Source organism: Oncorhynchus clarkii, chromosome 19, assembly GCF_045791955.1.
Source record: "Oncorhynchus clarkii lewisi isolate Uvic-CL-2024 chromosome 19, UVic_Ocla_1.0, whole genome shotgun sequence".
Lineage (NCBI taxonomy): Eukaryota > Metazoa > Chordata > Actinopteri > Salmoniformes > Salmonidae > Oncorhynchus > Oncorhynchus clarkii.
The window spans coordinates 39,735,543-39,754,964 of NC_092165.1; the positions used below are offsets into that span (position 1 = coordinate 39,735,543).

A 19,422-nucleotide genomic window follows, 5' to 3' on the forward strand; every position below is an offset into this window, starting at 1 on the left:
GTTTAAGTCTAGCAAAAGTGTGCGAGTTTGAGCATGTGTCCGTTAGGCCTGTGAATTTTTAAAGTTTTTATCAGAACAAATGAGATTGAGCAAGAAAAGCCCCACTCGTGTTGTTCTCAAATTTAACTTGTTTTTGACCATATGGAGGACAATACCACCGAGAAGGGAGGAACTCCCTCAAACTTTATTTCATAGGCTGGGATCTGTACTATTCAGGTGTTGCAAGATCCCATTTTTCACTAGCTGTCCACAGGTCGCAAAAACAATGATAGGTAGCTTAAAATAATTCAAAAGTAATCACAGAAGTAATCAAGTTTTTTAGAAGTATCTGTAATCCAATTACAATATTTTTGCTGGTAATGTTTCAAATTAGTTACATGTTTTTTGTAATCTGTTACCTGTAACGGATTGCATGTAATCCGTTCCTCCCCAACACTGGCTACCTGGGATGCATCCCTTATGGAAGCTTGGGATGTTGAAGCATGGCCACTAAAGTGCTAGGGAAGGTTAATGCCAGGACTAAAGTCCAAGCTGCTTAATAAGGACTCCATGAAAGTGCTAGCCACTGCCCTCATGCAATGTCATTTTGACTGCGCTAGTACTTCCTGGTTTGGGGGCTTATCTAAGCTTATGAAGGGGAAGCTCCAGATAGCCCAGAATAAGCTGAGCAGGGTAGTATTGAAGGTGAGTCCACGTACTCACATAGGCAGGAGCTGCTTTCAGGAACTCAACTGGTTGCCTGTTGAGGCTAGGGTGTCCCAGATTAGACTGGGTTTGGTTTACAAGAGTATTTCTGGTTCTGCAGCCAGATATTTAACTGATTACTTTCCCCATGTTAGGGATGCACACAATCACTGCACCAGATCAGATGTTGCTGATATGTGCTTATACAGGTTCAGGAGTAATGCTGGGAAAGGTACTTTATTGTATACTGGAGCCTCAGTGGACCACAATGGAATAAGTCCCAGACTTTATTGTGTGTTATCCTCTATGATTTTACTCATGTGTATGTATGTATTTTTCAAGTTAAATGGTTGAATTAATAAACTAAACTATCATATTTTGCCTATTCCATCACTTGTAGAATGCATACTGGGAGTTTAATATAGCCAAGGAAAAGGGAATCCGGACACATTTAAATGTAAGAGTAGACGAATGACACGTTCAGAATTCCATGATCAGAACTGTCAAGTCTAGACACGGCCTATATGTTGCCCGTGTATCTGATGCTGTCTGGCCAGAAATAGTATGACATGCCATAATCTTTTGGTCCTGACAGCATCAGATACATGGTGTACACATACTGAGAAAGAGAGGCGCTGTTTCGCTCCCCTGGATGATTTAACTGAGGTTTAGGCATCTTTCTTGGTCAAATAAATTCTCAATATTTCAGTTGCCCTGACTGAAATTGGCATATTGGTGCATGTTTTTAAGGACACACCTCAAATATTTCCATCCCTCCCACCACAAAGCAAGCAAGCTGATGTTAGACGGGTGAAATGCTGAACCTGGCGTAAGGGGTGGAAAATGCTAGTGCGCCAGTTTTTACATGACAAAATTGCAAACTAATGTGCGTTTGACACTTGCGCACCTTAGCACTAGCCGAAAATAAACTGTGTTTTCTTATTCTCTTATTCTGGGTTTGTTTTTTGTGTTATACCCATGACAGAATTTGAATATCCTACCTGGGTATAATGAATACATTTAATTCCTTAAAAAATTAAAAAGAATTGGAGATATGACTCATCCCATCTGTCAACGCTGGCTTGCTTTGTTCCTATCTCCCTCTCGATGCCCATTCAGATTGACATCCTGATTAACAATGGTGGCCGCAGCCAACATTCTCTGTCCCTGGAGACCAGTGTAGATGTGTACCAGGTCCTGATGGAACACAACTTCCTGGGCACAGTGTCATTCACCAAGCAGGTGTTGCCCCACATGATGCAGCGAGGCTCATGCAGTGTAGTGACTGTAAGCAGCACCCCTGGCAACTGTGATACTCTGCCAGTTAACATGCTCTTCGAGTGAGATCAATCATGGGCTACCCTCTGCCGTTTGTAGATGTACACCATCTAGACACATACATTGAGTGAGACATGAGATAACAATCTCTTCTGTCCACAGGGCTTCTTCAATTATCTTTGCTCAGAGCTGACTTCCCAAGGATACTCATCAGCACAGTATGTCCAGGGCCTGTACTGTCACAGTCCAGAACACTTTCACAGAGGAAGTGTGAAAGATGGGTTTCACTGCAAATTTGTGAGAATTCATTAAAAGGTTTAACTCGCATGTTACATTTTTGCTGAATTCATGCTGAATGTTTGATTGACATTGGACACATTACAATTGCATCACAATTGTTGTTCTTGTCAAGATGTCACAGACACACATTCATTGGAAAGCCAATGGTCTTTCAAATAATTGTCATTGAAGTGACCATGCATTTTTGTAAAAGTGTTAATTTTATTAACATTCATTTCCTTCTCATCCCTTTCCTATCTAAGGCCATTCTCACTGCTGGGGACCAACAACACAAGATGTCTACTAGTCCTTGTGTGTGTCTCATCCTGGTGGGTATAACCAATGGCGCCAAGGAGATGTGGCTCGCCTGGCAGACTGTTCTGCTGTTCAACTATGTGTGGCAGTATGCTCTCATCTGGGCCTGGTTCATCACTGATGTCCTGGGCAGGAAGAGGGTGCAGAACTTTAAGGTTGGCTTGGTTTGTATTGGTTTATTGTAGGTCTCTCAACATGATGTCGATTAGAAAATGTGTTTTTTGAGCCGCAAACTATACATTTTTTGTCTTGCTTATAGAATGACTATAACTCAGAGCTCAGTGTATTACACAGAGGACCAGCACTCTGACAGAATGGGTGAATCACACTCGGCATTGTTCATACATGGGCTTGCTGTCACATTTCCTAAGGTGTACCTTGCCTCACCAGGCCATGGATAGGGGGACTCTGTGTGAACAGTCTGAAAATACTTGAGGAAAGCAGAGTGTGGCAGACACTATTTAGAGCTGTCTCTTAGCAGCTGGGGGGCTCAGCTGTTACTGACCTTGCTTCAGTGTGATAAAGAGAAGGGGGTGGGCACTACCCAGGGTATAGCAGTGAGCATGACTGCTTCCCAGCGGCAGTAACTGACTTACTGACCACTATGTCTGGTGGCCTCTGCCAGACAGTGACAGCTGAGGGCCACGCAGAAAGGTCATGTTCTGACTGACCAGACATTTTAGTGTCAGGGTTTGGATGGACAATGTCACCCTTTGGTTCAGTTGTGTTGTAGGAATGCTCAAGACGGGTATGTCTAAGAATTATTAAAAAAATATATTTCACCTTTATTTAACCAGGTAGGCCAGTTGAGAGCAAGTTCTCATTTACAACTGCGACCTGGCCAAGATAAAGCAAAGATAAGATGGAAAGAAAATGCACACTGTCAAACGTGTCATTAAACATTCCACAAAGGCAACTTAATTAGCAAGTTTAGTATGCAGATGCCATCTAATATTTTATCAAAAGCCTCAACTTGTTTCTTGATTGACAGGGAAGTATCTTCCCAGAACATAAAACGCTGCGGCTATCTGCATTTAAAAATATTTTTAATTATTTTTTTTTTAAATGAAGCGCTCTCTTACAGGATGCACTCTGCTTACTTTACAAATCAAATCAAAGTTTATTTGTCACGTGAAATGCTTACTTACAGGCTCTAACCAATAGTGTGAAAGAAAAAGGTGTGTGTGTGTGTGTGTGGGTAAGTAAAGAAATAAAACAACAGTAAAAAGACATTTGAAAATAATAGTAGCAAGGCTTAATACAGACACCGGTTAGTCAGGCTTATTGAGGTAGTATGTACATGTGGGTATGGTTAAAGTGATATATATGATGAACAGAGAGTAGCAGTAGCGTAAAAGAGGAGTTGGCGGGTGGTGGGACACAATGCAGATAGCCCGGTTAGCCACTGTGCGGGAGCACTGGTTGGTCGGGCTAATTGAGGTAGCATGTACATGAATGTATAGTTAAAGTGACTATGCATACAAGATAAACAGAGTAGCAGCAGCGTAAAAGAGGGCTTGGGGGACACACACAATGCAAATAGTCCGGGTAAAAACTGTTGAGAAGCCTTTTTGTCCTAGACTTGGCACTCCGGTACCGCTTGCCATGCGGTAGTAGAGAGAACAGTCTATGACTGGGGTGGCTGGGGTCTTTGACAATTTTCAGGGCCTTCCTCTGACACCGCCTGGTGTAGAGGTCCTGGATGGCAGGCAGCTTTGCCCCAGTGATGTACTGGGCCGTATGCACTACCCTCTGAAGTGCCTTGCGGTCGGAGGCTGAGCAATTGCCGTACCAGGCAGTGATGCAACCGGTCAGAATGCTCTCGATGTTGCAGCTGTAGAACCTTCTGAGGATCTCAGGACCCATGCCAAATCTTTTTAGTTTCCTGAGGGGGAATAGGCTTTGTCATGCCCTCTTCAAGACTGTCTTGGTGTGTTTGGACCATTCTAGTTTGTTGTTGATGTGGACACCAAGGAATTTGAAGCTCTCAACCTGCTCCACTACAGCCCCGTAAATGAGAATGGGGACGTGCTCAGTGCTCCTTATCCTGTAGTCCACAATCATCTCCTTAGTCTTGGTTACATTGAGGGATAGGTTGTTATTCTGGCACCACTCGGCCAGGTCTCTGACCTCCTCCCTATAGGCTGTCTCGTCGTTGTCGGTGATCAGGCCTACCACTGTTGTGTTGTCAGCAAACTTAATGATGGTGTTGGAGTCGTGCCTGGCCATGCAGTCGTGGGTGAACAGAGAGTACAGGAGGGGACTGAGCACGCACCCCTGGGGAGCTCCAGTGTTGAGGATCAGTGTGTCAGATGTGTTGCTACCTACACTCACCACCTGGGGGCGGCCCGTCAGGAAGTCCAGGATCCAGTTGCAGAGGGAGGTGTTTAGTCCCAGGTTCCTTAGCTTAGTGATGAGCTTTGAGGGTACTATGGTGTTGAACACTGAGCTGTAGTCAATAAATAGCATTCTCAAATATGTTTTCCTTTTGTCCAGGTGGGAAAGGGCAGTGTGGAGTGCAATAGAAATTGCATCATCTGTGGTCTGTTTGGGTGGTATGCAAATTGGTGAGGGTCTAGGGTTTCTGGGATAATGGTGTTGATGTGAGCCATGACCAGCCTTTCAAAGCACTTCATGGCTACGGACGTGAGTGCTACGGGGCTGTAGTCATTTAGGAAGGTTGCCTTTGTGTTCTTGGGCACAGGGACTATGGTGGTCTGCTTGAAGCATGTTGGTATTACAGACTCAATCAGGGACATGTTGAAAATGTCAGTGAAGACACCTGCCAGTTGGTCAGCACATGCCCGGAGCACACGTCCTGGTAATCCATCTGGCCCCGCAGCCTTGTGAATGTTGACCTGTTTAAAGATCTTACTCAAGTCGGCTACAGAGAGCGTAATCACAGTCGCCCGGAAGAGCTGATGCTCTCATGCATGCCTCAGTGTTGATTGCCTCGAAGTGAGCTAGCTCGTCTGGTAGGCTCGTGTCACTGGGCAGCTCGCGGCTGTGCTTCCCTTTGTAGTCTGTAATAGTTTGCAAGTCCTGCCACATCCTACGAGCGTCGGAACCTGTGTAGTATGATTCAATCTTAGCCCTGTATTGACGCTTTGCCTGTTTGATGGTTCGTCGCAGGGCATAGCGGGATTTCTTGTAAGCTTCCGGGCTAGAAAGCACCTTGAAAGCGGCAGCTCTACACTTTAGGTCAGTGCGAATATTGCCTGTAATCCATGGCTTCTGGTTGGGGTATGTACGTACAGTCACTGTTGGGACGACGTCCTCAATGCACTTATTGATAAAGCCAGTGACTGATGTGGTGTATTTCTCAATGTCATCAGAAGAATCCCGGAACATATTCCAGTCTGTGAAAGCAAAACAGTCCTGTAGTTTAGCATCTGCTTCATCGGACCATTTTTTTAATAGACCTTGGGGTAAGGTGCTTCCTGCTTTAATTTTTGCTTGGGAGCAGGAATCAAACCCCAAGACTTCCTGAAGTGGACTTCAATGATGTTGTTGCATTCCTAATGCTTGAGCTCCACATGGAAATGGGTTAATTGCCTCTTCTATTTAGGTGAAAGGGAAAATATTTTAGGAAGCTTTAAAAGGCTGGCAGCGCTATTTACAAAGCAGAAGAATAGGGATGACGGAAAAATGTACTTAATTCTAATTAGTCATAGATAGATTTTTTTGGAAGGTGGAGTATAATTAGGTAATGCCCAACCACATCTAATGAATGTCTATAGCACTGATAAATCTCCAGTAAATAGACTATCAGGTTCCTTTGGGGGGAAAAAATCTATTTTATGTATGTACAATTACACACCATACACAAATCACAGTATACGAAAACAGTATGTACAGGAGAACATGACAAATACAATTGTCTTCAACTGTAAACAAGTGAACTGTAAACAAAAGGATGGCATCAAAAATTACTAACCACATTACAAAGACTGCAAAGTCCTACCCAAGGCACATCCTCGAAAAAGCGAAATCGTTGTCCCTCTTTGCCTTTGGGAGCAGTATTTGAGGGAAAACATTTGTAAGATAAGTTCATCATGTAATTGGGAGCACTGTGTTGGCGGTCTTCTTCTGCGGAAGGTGGTTGTATCTGATCACTTTAAGTACAACGGAGAAGTTGGATAAAAACAAACTCCAAAAAACATTTGCAACTAACGTTACAGTACAAAAAGAAAACATTTCATTGACAAGTGATAACTCTTTGTTCAAGAGTATGTGAATGATAAAAAAAACTTCTGAACAAACGTATCCCTTGTAAATATAGATTTTTCCCAGAACACTCACATTTCATTGTTTGAACTAGTACCACACATTTGGTAAAAGTTACGTAAATATTTTGAACATAAGTATTGTGCTGTCGCTCCTGCATGAATGAAACCATTTGTTTGGATCTGCCTTATAGGTGCCCTCCTAGGATACCCTAGTGAAATAGACGGGTTACACATACAGGCCACAACATAGGGCCTACCCAGTGATAAAGCTGGGCAAACCAGAGACGGGTGTTTATAGGAGGCCAGCAGAGGAGTCTGAAGGTCCCAGGGAGAGGACAAGGTTTGGGTGTTAGAAGCAGGGGAGGTGCAGGGGGACAGAGGAGTAGATGGGGTACCCCAGAGGGGGGTCGGCTGCCTGGACAGTGAGGTTTCTCAGCATGATGGGGTGGGCCTGGATGCTGTAGCGCTCCTCGTCGTCGTTGGTGGCGTAGAGCAGCTCCCAGGACAGGTTAGCCCACTGGCCACGCACCCCCTCCCCGTTCAGATGGCCTACCTGAACCAGCTGCTCCTGCAGGGACAGAACCCGCCCTGTGTAAGTTCCCTGTGGAGAGAAGAGACAAGCAGGTAGGGGTCACTTACTGTACTGACCACTGCCAAAGACAGGACCACTTAATACATGCTACCAACAAAGACCAAGTTTATGGCTAACCCAAAGAACAGGTGTTTGTTAGGTTACCATAGTGGGTTACTTAGTAACAAGAAAAACAGTGTGGTCAGTAAGGTTACCATGGTGAGGTCATGGCCCAGTGAGAAGAGGAAAGGTTTCTCCTGTAGGACACTGTCCTGCCAGCCTTTCTCAGCCACCAGGCCGATGTACCAGTCCCTCTCATACTCCTCCAGGGTGCTGAACAGCTCATCAAGACTCTCCATGGGCCCCAAACTCGCCTGATCAAACAGAAGCTTGAAACTGTACCTGAAAGCAAATAGATCAGGAGTTACAGGGACAAGCTTTGGATATAAACATTGAATATGTATAACACACATAAAGTTTGCAAGTTTTAGATTCTCTAAGTTGGGCACAAACTACACCCATGTTTCACCCCTGCCCTCTTTACCTGAAAGCCTTAAGTGCAAGCTGGTAAAGTTCTTTGTTTTCAGAGAGCCACTTCAGCCCCTCTGTCCAAGGCACGTCCCCACTGTACACCCTGTACACATAGCTGGGGCTGGTGAAGGCAGACTCTGCCCCCAGGGAGATGAGGCATGACAGGGCCACCTGGGCATGGAGGTCCCTCAGCCCCCCATCCTCCTTCAGGGATTTGGCCACATCCTCCGAAGCCTCGTCCTGAACGGCCAGCGCCAACCTTCCCAAAGTGAACCGAAACCACTCCTCAGGGAACAAAGGCCTGAGCTGCTGTAACCGGAATGGTAACAAGGGGGCTGTCCTCCACCCAGGGGGCAGGCTGAACAGCTCAGAGTGGGGGCAACTGAAGTTTTCATGGGCCAAGGTGCCAGAGGACTTTGTGGGGGGGACTTCAGGGTTCCTGCCTTTGTCCACAGCTGGCAGACCCAGGCCCAAACCCAGAGGTTGCAAGGGCTGAAGGGCAGAGAGGGCCATGTTCTCAAACAGACTGTCCATCTCCACAGAGCCTGGCAGCGAGGGGCCTGTCTGGAGCACTGTGTCCCCCAGCTGGGCCTCCGTACTTACCAACGCCACTGTCCGCCTGGCCGGCTGAGGCCCAAACAGGTCATCCTCATCTGACCAGTCACCAAAGGAGGTCAAACTGGAGCTGTCCCGTCTAAACTTGAGAGAGGAGATGTTGGACTCCACCATGATAGCCTCTGCAGGCTGGGTGACAGTCGATTGGCCAAGCTGGGAGGACTGAGACTTCGTGCCCCCGCCCCCTGTCCCCTCCTCAGTGCCCCAGGGAAATGCCTTTAGTCTCTGGACACAATTCCTCAGCAGCAGCCACACCAGGGCCTTCAGGAAGTCATCCTGGAGCTTCCTCAGGTTGTCATGCGAGTCAATGATGCCCGAAAGTACATTGCGGGCGTCGGAGTAGACGCGCACAGGCAGGGCAGCACATGGGGTGAGGGCGTTTCCCCAGTGCAGGTTTATCCCCTGGTTGAGGCCAAGCCGCTCAGGGCGCTCAAAGGCCCCCTCAAACACCTCATCCACCCTCCGAGCCTCCACCGTGTGGCACGAGGTCTCCTGCAGCTCCAGACCCTGAAACAAAACAACCGTCAAATCTGTTGTCTACACTGCCAGCATGTTCACCCCAAATTAGTGATTCAAACAAATAACAACCATTTAAAGAACCACTACCTTGATGTTGACAGTACAGTAGCCATATCCTCTCTCTAAAATCATGATCCAAACCACACGGTCCTGGAAGCGACCCAGGAAGTGGGAGCCAGGAGTCAGAGCACCTTACGAGGGGAGGAAAGAAAACAAGCTTAGGCCTATCAGCTTCTTCATACACTTACCCCCAGCCAAGCTTTTTGACACGGCTGACTCTATTCATAGCATATTCTCATCGCAGCCTTTGAGTGGTGTTAAGATTTGGTCGCAGTCATCTCAGTGGTAATTTATTATTATAGGTCATGCAGTCAGAGAGAGGATGTCCTCTGTGGTCTGGAGATGATAAAGCTTGGAGTCCATACATCATAGACATACAACATAGACGAGTGCCTCCTGGTCACACAGCCCTTTCATTTAGCATCAGTAGTGAGTCTCGGCTGACTCTGTGGATAACTTGGTTGCCGGATGAGCTGCAGGTTGATGCTTACCATTTCAGTTGTACAGGAAGGTCATGATACAGTTGAAACCGCCTGACTGCACAGAGATCTAAATATTGAATTCCTTCTCTGCCCTGGACTTTCCACTAGTCTCTAAATATTAATTCTTCATTTGGGTGCAGACTTTGTACGAGGGGGCCTTTCATTTTTGGTTAACAGAGGGGAGAAAGGACAGGTGTTTTTTGTGAAATGGTAGTGGCAGAGCGACAGTTGCTTTGTTTCAAGTTTGACTAGTGTTCTCATGGCTCAAGGATAATGTCATATCCCATAGCGACGTCTCGGAATAGTCAGACGCCGCCTCGTGATGGGAAGTGACACGCTGTGCGTTTTCCACTCCCGCTTACTGATGCGCAGCCCACAATGTCACAGAGGGGGTAAAGGAAAAAAGAGAACACTACACTCCAAACCTTCCTCTTTCTACTGTGTGTATCAAGACCCAACAAGCGCTTAGCCTAAATTATACATCACAGCTCAGGCACCCCCAGCTAGCCAAGAAAACAATAAGATGGAGTGATGACATCCCTGTAGCAGTTTGTCTGTTTTGAGTCGTCAACCCATAAATAATGAAGCTTGTACTTGCTGTTTTTTCCTTGCCCCCTTCCTGACAGAAAATAGAGCACCGAACAACATGTTTGAAGTGGCTCCAGTTAGGTTAAGAGTATTACAAGGTTAACGGTGTGGAAACATTGACGTAATTATCACAGATAAAGGTGATTTTGTTCAGATCACTTCACAGGAAGCACAACTGGATCCTGCAAGCTTGCATTATACCGGGCGGCTCTACTGAGCGACTCACAACATTCCTCTTAATATGAAATCAATAGAGGCTCCCCCACCCAGCTATTTCATCTGCATACAGTCCCTGCTCAGCTGATCTAAAAGTTCAGTGTCACTGTGATTGAGCACTATTAACACCTTGAGAACATATGCTCAACACATAATGTATATCAATTAAATGATCTAGGCTCTGTACTGTGAAATGTATACTATCAGTAACATGGGAAATAGTATACATTTCACAATAGAGCCTAGATCATTTAATTGAGATACTGCATTAGTTTTTTTCAGTTTACTCTTTTACTCTACTGTTGGGAAAAGGATTTTCCAACCACTAGTAAGAACAGAACACCAACGTATGTAAAAAAAATAAAAAAAATAAAATAAAATAAATAATAATAATTTGTACAACGGCATAGATTAAATCTTGTATCAGCTACATTATTTTCACACACAAAGCCATGTCTAGAAATGATTAAACAGTTATATCAAAACACTTTAACTGCACCAATGATTGGGAAGAACCTTCAAGAAGAAAGAGAGAGAAAGTAAGAGGGAGAAAACTAAAGAGTGAGACCCACTAACCAAGTGATCCCCTGGCAAAGGCGCTCCTCAGAGCACAGGCCAGGCTCCTACTCATCTGCTGGTAGTAGATGGAGTCTGGACAGGGGCAGGCGGTGCCCACGGGCCCTGGCCAACTGCGCTGAGGCCTGGGGAAGCCCACCAGAAAGATGGGCAGGGTGAAGAGGGGCAGCAAAGGAGCAGAGAGCATGGCTGATAGGACCACCACAGAGAGCAGCAGAGGACACAGGGAGGCGTTCAGGACCAGGAGGGTCCCGGCCGACTGGCGCCGCTGTTTCTTCTCTGTCCAGGAGGTCACCAGCACGGCCAGGGCAAACTTCAGCTTGGACAGGAACTGGAGCAGCCTATCACTCAGCAGGCCCACCTGGGTAGGGCAAAGAGGGATGTAAAGAGTGTGATTGAACCATGACTCAGTAGTACTAATTTGATTTTGTTTTCAGTGGAGAAAAACATTCTGGGGAAAACAACAACAACTAGACAATGAATCAATGACTTAAGCATGACAATGTTTAACCTGTGACCTTACTAAATGTCATGCCTCTAACTAGCTCTATGCCAGAAGTCATGGAATGTGTTATTACTAGAAGGAGCTGGACCCCTGTGCCCAGGCTGTCCCACCCAGGCAGTCTGGTGTCCCCTGCAGCCAGCCTCACTGACACCACCACCACCATCTGGAGCAGGGCATCTTCAGAGCTCTGCCACACCTGCACAACACAGAGACCCACGACTCAATCATCATGACCTAAATCATATTAATAACAGTCTGAGGATTACATGGTCATGATGAGGTCACTGGAAAGCAAATCTCTCATTGATAAACATGCTTAGGTTCTACATAAGAGAATCCATGTGTACCACTCTGAAGGCCCGGGTGAATCCCACGCTGAGAGAGGCTGTGTGGAGCTGCTGAACAGAGCCATCCAGAGCCAGGAAAGCAACCATTGCAAAGGGAGACACTGCAAAGTAAAACAAAGTAATAAGATGCATGTATAGTTTTACAGTAATGACAGGGCAAGCTCTAAATTAAAAATATGAGCTCACCCAGATTGAGCAGCACCCTCCTGATAGCCCCAGCCATGTGGAGACCCCTGCTCCGCTGCTTGAACACCCGGACATTGGCCATTCCTCTTGGGTACAGGGGGTTGAGGAACACTCCTCCAAAAACATAGGCTCCCTGGATCTCTCGGAGAGCCCAGCAGACGATGAAAAGGGTGATGAGGAGGTAGCTGACAGCATCTTGAGAAACCCTGGCCAAGTTCTGGGTCTGGGAGGGACTGAGGAAGTGATGTAAGAGTCCTGCCTCAGACATGGCCCCCAGCAGCAGCCCCAGGTAGAGCAGCAGCTCACTGCAGCCTAGCCGCCAGCCAAACAAGCTGGGAGGGGCAGGTGATGCCCCCCTATGCCATCCACTATCACCACAGGCTCCCCTGGACCCTCCTCCACAATAAGTCCCAAACTGGCTGAGATCCAAACTAAGCAGAAACCCCATGGCCATCGAGAAGAGGACTACACCCAAGGTGGACGGGATGAAGAAGGTACAAACAGTAACACATACAGACATGGCGAACATCCCCAGCAATCTGTAGGAAGGACAGAGATCACACAGAGAGTCAGAGAAGAGCTGCTCAAGGTCAACCATGCCAAGGAAACAGACATATGGTAAAGATCTCAGGGAACCTAATCAGTGGCAAGTATAATCAGATGTAACTACATGTTGACAAAAACAACTGATGTAGCAAGAAAAATATACCTAAGGTTACTGGACATGGGAGAGCCGCCCAAACCGAACACCAGAGCCTGTTCCATGCCCCAAAGGAGGAGGGCGTCCAGTGGTGACAACATACCCAGCGCCCACAGCAGGGGCAGGACCAGGAAGACCACATGAAGCACCTGACTGGTTAGCTGGAGCTCTGGCACTGGACCTGTAAATCTGGACACCAGCATGGGAAAAAAACAAGAAGCAAAGAGTCACAAAATGTCATGAATAATCTCTGAAAATTTATCCATGACAAGTTTCAGAACAGTCATTGAGGCCAATTTAGTTATTTCTATCTTACCGATCAGCTAGGTCCACAGCTATGAAAGCTAATATGTAGAGTGGTCGGGTGAGTGGGGTGATCTCATAGGTGTCCTGTGCCTGGAATGTGGCCGTCTCTGTGGCTGTGTTGACGATAAGGGAGTACTCCGCTGTACACAGAGTCACCCAGCTCAGGACAAATACCACCAAGGCTACACTCACACTGCCATACAGTGCAGTCAACCTGCCCAGGAGCACATACCATGTCCCCAGGCCACAGAGGGCCCCTGCCAGCACGGTGTGAAGCACCACATTCAGCCCAAACCTCTTCCCCGGGGCGATGAACCTCACCGTCTCTGGGCCTACACAGTGGGTGAACTCCACCTCCTCCTCATCAGCCAGGATGTTGGGCACTCCCAGCCGCTCCACCATGGCATTCCTGCGGGCAGCGTAGAGTGCCAGGGCCTGCACACCCACTGCTGCCCCAAGCATGAGCAGACCAGAGAGCATGGCAGCGTGGAGTTCCTCCAGCAGCTGCAGCTGGCACAGCAGTGTGCCAATGCCACCTAACAGCCATGGTGTCAAGAACAAGACCACCTGGTTGACATAGACATAAGGCGGGGCGCAGTAGCCCAACTTGAAGCGCGGACCCCCCAGCACCGTCTGAGGGAAGCGCTTCCAGAAGAACTCCTGCTTGTATTCATTGAGCAGGGGCACATCTGGCCCCATCCTGACCATGCCCTAGGGGGGTGCAGGTCATCTCCCCGGAGCCGCAGTACACTTCCGTGTCATCCTATAGGACAAAATCTAAGAGGCAGCTTGAGTCATTTGTCTGCCATAAAATTAATGCTGCAGGAGATCAAATGTACTCGATACAAAGACAGCAGTTGAATAAACACCAATGCCAGGTATATTATGAAAATATTGATAAACAATGTAGAATACCATGAAACACCTAATGTATTGTAAAAAAACAACACATAATTAAATGGAACAAACTCCCTCAACCTACCAAATATGGTTATGCATTGTTGTCAACAGGTTTGCTAGGTAAGTTTTCCACTGCTGACAAAGGGAGCTGGCTGCCTGGCTGTGTCATTAGTGACATATGACTAAGTTCGTAGTCAGGCCAATATTATTGCATAGCTACAGTAGATGTTGTATAAACGAAGTAACCTTGACTCAAATGTAAACAATGATGGCTAGCTAGCAACGTTAGCGCAACAAGGTTACCAATAAAACATAATATAAGCTAGCTGCATTCATCTATGGGATGGGATAACTAACTAGCTACTTAGCGAATGTCAGACACAAGGTTAGTGAATATTACTTGAAATACGCAATAACATTAACTAGCTAGATGCTACCGGTAGCAGGCGAATAACGCTAGATGTCCAGATTTAACTACCATTATTGCTAGCAAACTGCAGTGCTTATAGTAGCTAACGTTAGCTAGCTATGTTACTTAAAGTTACCTATGAATTGAGAGAAGGGATATCCTTCGAATCAAACGGCTGTCTTATTCATCTTCAATAGTAAGTATTGCAATTTGTTAAGATACAAAAAATATGGCTAGATGCGTCTTTCCCAGTGATAACCAATGATAGTTAGCTAGCTAACAACAGTAGCTGGCTAACAAAGCATAACCACAACAAGATGAGGGCGTGTGCTCCAACTAGGATAGGCGGGGTTTGCACTTTTCGACCAATTGGTGTACTGAGTGGGCGTGAAAAAAAGACAAACTCCACCTATCCATCCTCTCCACCCATTCATTGCTCCCACCCCACTCGACAGCCAGACACACACCTATACCATGACGAAACTCAAACAACAACCCTAACATCTGGCGGCATCAATTATATAAGCAGTATTCTCTTGTGTCGAGCCAACTGTTCAGCACACATGAGGTTGGTGGTGCCTTAATTGGGGAGAACGGGCTCGTGGAAATGGCTGGAGTGGAATAGCATGGTATCAACTACATCAAACACATGGGTGTCTGATGCCATTCCATCGGCTCCCTTCCAGACATTATTATGAGCCGTCCCCCAACAGCCTCCACTGGTTCAATGGTCTATTTGACACAACAATATAAATGTTAGCTGCTTCCTGATCCAAGAATACATACACAGAATTATTCAGACATGGGATGAATAATAGGTTGTCATATAGCAGGGGTTATTCTTGATTTTTGCATTGAACTGCTCTTTTCCTGTTTGCCTTCCCACCCAGAGAGCAACATTGGTTGAAAGACGTATTTTCATCATATTGTGCTCATTGGGTTATGGATAGGTATAGCTAAGTATTATGATGGGTGGTAATTGATAAGGGATTTCCATTCTCATTACTGTATACAAACAGGGACCGTAGTCAGTTCACTGGGGTCAAGATCAACTCATAGTTCAGGGTTGTTTGAGAGCCACCTCTGAGACGCAGGGATTTGGATTGTGATAAGGCCAAAAAGGATCAGGATGTTGGGAGTTGTAGACGTGTAAAAGGGGGTGATTCCATACAGTGTCAGTAAAGCACTACTCACAGCAGATTGTGTTGTTATTGCCCTCAACATTTATTTCAAAGAGATCATTTGGGGTTAAACAGGATGGAAATGGCTTCATCTCATGAAAATCTTCACTGATCAGCTGATGTTTAAAACAGTCATCAGTAAACAACAAGTCCTTTAGGTATAATGAGATGGTGGGGGTGGACCCCTTGTTTTTAGAGGCAAAATAGGACAAGACTATTACTATACAGTACCAGTCAAAAGTTTGGACACACCTACTCATTCAAGGGTTATTCTTTATTTTTACTATTTTATACATTGTAGAATAATAGTGAAGACATAAAAACTATGAAATAACACATGGAATCATGTAGTAACCAAAAAAGTGTTAAACAAATCAAAATATATTTTAGATTTTAGGTTCTTCAAAGTAGCCACCCTTTGCCTTGATGAAAACTTTGCACACTCTTGGCATTCTCTCAACCAGCTTCACCTGGAATGCTTTTCCAACAGTCTTGAAAGAGTTCCCACATATACTGAGCACAACCCAATCGAGATGGTTTGGGATGAGTTGGACCGCAGAGTGAAGGAAAAGCAGGCCAACTCATCCCAAACCATCTTAATTGGGTTGAGGTCGGGTGATTGTGGAGACCAGGTCATATGATGCAGCACTCCATCACTCTCCTTCTTGGTAAAATAGCTCTTACACAGCCTGGAGGTGTGTTGGGTCATTGTCCCGTTGAAAAACAAATGATAGTGGGACTAAGTGCAAACCAGATGGGATGGCGTATCGCTGCAGAAGGCTGTGGTAGCCATGCTGGTTAAGTGCGCCTTGAATTCTAAATAAATCACTGACAGTGTCACCAGCAAAGCACCCCCACACCTCCTCTTCCATGTTTCACGGTGGGAACCACACATGCGGAGATCATCCGTTCACCTACTCTGTGTCTCACAAAGACACTACTGCGGTTGGAACCAACATTTTCAAATTTGGACTCATCAGACCAAATGACAAATTTCCACCGGTCTAATGTCCATTGCTCATTTCTTGGCACAAGCAAGTCTCTTGTTCTTATTGGTGTCCTTTAGTAGTGGTTTCTTTGCAGAAATTCGGCCATGAAGGCCTGATTCATGCAGTCTCCTCTGAACAGTTGATGTTGAGATGTGTCTGTTACTTGAACTCTGTGAAGCATGTATTTGGGCTGCAATTTCTGAGGCTGGTAACTCTAATGAACTTATCTTCTGCAGCAGAGGTAACTCTGGGTCTTCCTTTGCTGTGGCAGTCCTCATGAGACCCAGTTTCATTATAGCGCTTGATGATTTTTGCGTCTGCACTTGAAGAAACATTCAAAGTTCTTGACATTTTCGGATTGACTGACCTTCATTTCTTAAAGTAATGATGGACTGTCGTTTCTCTTTGCTTATTTGAGCTGTTCTTGCCACAATATGGACTTGGTCTTTTACCAAATAGGGCTATCGTCTGAATAGCAACCCTACGTTGTCACAGCACAACTGATTGGCTCAAACACATTAAGAAGGAAATAAATTCCACAAATTAACTTTTGAGAAGGCACACCTGTTAATTGAAATGCATACCAGGTGACTCATGAAGCTGGTTGAGAGAATGCCAATCATGTGCAAAGCTGTCATCAAGGCAAAGGGTGGCTACTTTGAAGATTCTCAAATATAAAATATATTTGGATTTGTTCACCACTTTTTTGGTTCCTATATGATTCCATGTGTGTTATTTCATAGTTTTGATGTCTTCACTATTATTCTACAATATAGAAAATAGTAGAAATAAAGAAAAACCCTTGAATGAGTAGGTGTCCAAACTTTTGACTGGTACTGTATGTAAGAGTCAAATAAATAGCACAGATATTATTGTTCAGGCAAAGTAAAAAACAAAGGGATTTACTACCTCTGAATGTTTTCCCTCAGGAATAATGAAAAGCACATCCATCACTGTAATTAGAATGACATCAAAATTCATGGCTTCAGTCTTTGCTTCTTATCCCAAGTATTTTTTTTACCTTGGCACTTGCCAGTGTCTTTAATTCCTAGAGTTTATGCGCTCACCACAGAAGACTCAAAGGATTACTAATATTAATATTACGTTTTAACTCCTTGTTATCATCGTTTAATACAAAAAGAGCAAATCCTCAGCTCCTTTTGTTATTTTAGTATAATGAAAGTGTTTGCGGTTTATATAACTTGTCTGGCCCCTCCAGATGTTATTTTTTTCTGTCAGGGGAAGAGAGGAAGGAGGCCAAACAGGAGGATCATGGGGAGTAATCAAGATAAAAAAAATATATATATATAATATATAAACACAAAGAAAGATCATCTAGAGCAAAGGAGATTACAATTGTTGTCGGCTAAGACTGAGAGGATGGGGTTGGACAGGAGGTTATGCTCTTCTGTCATCTTGAAAAAAAGCAATCTATGCACCATGTAAGACACAATAAAGGAAAAACCCCTCAGCAGTCACAACAACCCATATTACACCCTGTAATCCTGCAACAGTGAAACTCAAATATAACCCTCGTCCCTGTTTTGTCTTTACATACAGTACCTTCATAAAGTATTAATACCCCTTGACTTATTCCACATTTGATTGTGTTACAGCCTGAATTGAAAATGGATTGAATTGTTGTCTTTTCTCACCAATCTACACACCATACCCCATAATGACAAAGTGAAAACATGTTGGAAATGTTTGCAAATGTATTGAAAATGAAATACAGAAATATCTAATTTACATAGTAAGTATTCATACCCGAGTCAATACTATGTAGAAGCACCTTTGGAAGTGATTACAACTGTGTGTCTTTGGGGGTATGCCTCTAAGAGCTTTCCACACCTGGTTAGTGTAACATTTGCTCATTAATCTTTTCATAATTCTTCAAATTCTGTAAAATTGGTTGTAGATCATTGCTAGACAACCATTTTCAGGTCTTGCCATAGATTTTCAAGTAGATTTAAGTCAAAACTGTAACTTGGCCACTCAGGAACATTCATTGTCTTCTTGGTAAGCTATTCCAGTGAAAATGTGTCCTTGTGTTTAGGGTTATTGTCCTGCTGAAAGATAAATTAATCTCCCAGTGTCTGGTGGAAAGCAGACTGAACCAGGTTATCCTCTAGGATTTTGCCTGTGATTACCTTCATTACGTTTCTTTTTCACCCATAACATGATGCAGCCACCACTATGCTTGAAAATATGGAGAGTGGCACTCAGTAATTTGTTGATTTTACATTTGTCCCAAAGATAACACTTTGTATTCAGGACAAAAGGTGAATTTCTTTGCCACATTTGTTGCAGTATTACATTTGTGCCTTGTGGCAAACAAGATGCATGTTTTGTTATAAACTCAGCAAAAAAAGAAATGTCCTCTCACTGCATATTGCGTTTATTTTCAACAAACATAATATGTGTAAATATTTGTATGAACAGAAGATTCAGCAACTGAGACATAAACTGAACAAGTTCCACAGACATGTGACTAACAGAAATTTAATAATGTGTCCCTGAACAAAGGGGGGGTTCAAAATCAAAAGTAACAGTCAGTATCTGGTGTGGCCACCAGCTGCATTAAGTACTGCAGTGCATCTCTTCCTCATGGACTGCACCATATTTGATAGTTCTTGCTTGCTTACACCAAAGCACCTGCAAGTTCCCGGACATTTCTGGGGGGAATGGCCCTAGCCCTCACCCTCCGATCCAACAGGTCCCAGACGTGCTCAATGGGATTGAGATCCTGGCTCTTCGCTGGCCATGGCAGAACACTGACATTCCTGTCTTGCAGGAAATCACACACAGAACGAGCAGTATGGCTGGTGGCATATGTCATGCTGGAGGGTCATGTCAGGATGAGCCTGCAGGAAGGGTACCACATTAGGGAGGAGGATGTCTTCCCTGTAACGCACAGCATTGAGATTGCCTGCAATGACAACAAGCTCAATCCGAT

General features: G+C 45.0%; 1 protein-coding gene and 1 pseudogene across 3 annotated transcripts; one reads left to right on the plus strand and one right to left on the minus strand.

Annotated features, from left to right (window-relative positions):
• The first annotated feature begins 510 nt into the window (after nt 1-510).
• On the plus strand, nt 511-2,991 carry LOC139374483 (dehydrogenase/reductase SDR family member 7-like; annotated as a pseudogene).
• Nucleotides 2,992-3,656: 665 nt separating this feature from the next.
• LOC139375176 (pecanex-like protein 4) lies at nt 3,657-14,630 on the minus strand. Of its 3 annotated transcripts, none has more exons than XM_071116726.1 (11): nt 14,433-14,630; nt 12,998-13,750; nt 12,691-12,870; nt 11,982-12,520; nt 11,796-11,896; nt 11,522-11,644; nt 10,944-11,304; nt 9,109-9,212; nt 7,901-9,009; nt 7,572-7,758; nt 3,657-7,386 (listed from the first exon to the last, which is right to left on the minus strand). In XM_071116726.1, exons 2-11 carry the CDS (start codon nt 13,693-13,695, stop codon nt 7,135-7,137), a joined length of 3,654 nt encoding a protein of 1,217 aa, XP_070972827.1. In that variant the 5' UTR covers nt 13,696-13,750; nt 14,433-14,630; the 3' UTR covers nt 3,657-7,134. The 3 variants fall into 3 exon arrangements, with proteins under 3 accessions (XP_070972827.1, XP_070972828.1, XP_070972829.1); XM_071116727.1 differs by having other exon boundaries at nt 6,330-7,386; nt 13,970-14,630; XM_071116728.1 differs by having other exon boundaries at nt 6,334-7,386; nt 12,998-13,764; nt 14,433-14,620.
• Nucleotides 14,631-19,422: the final 4,792 nt, after the last annotated feature.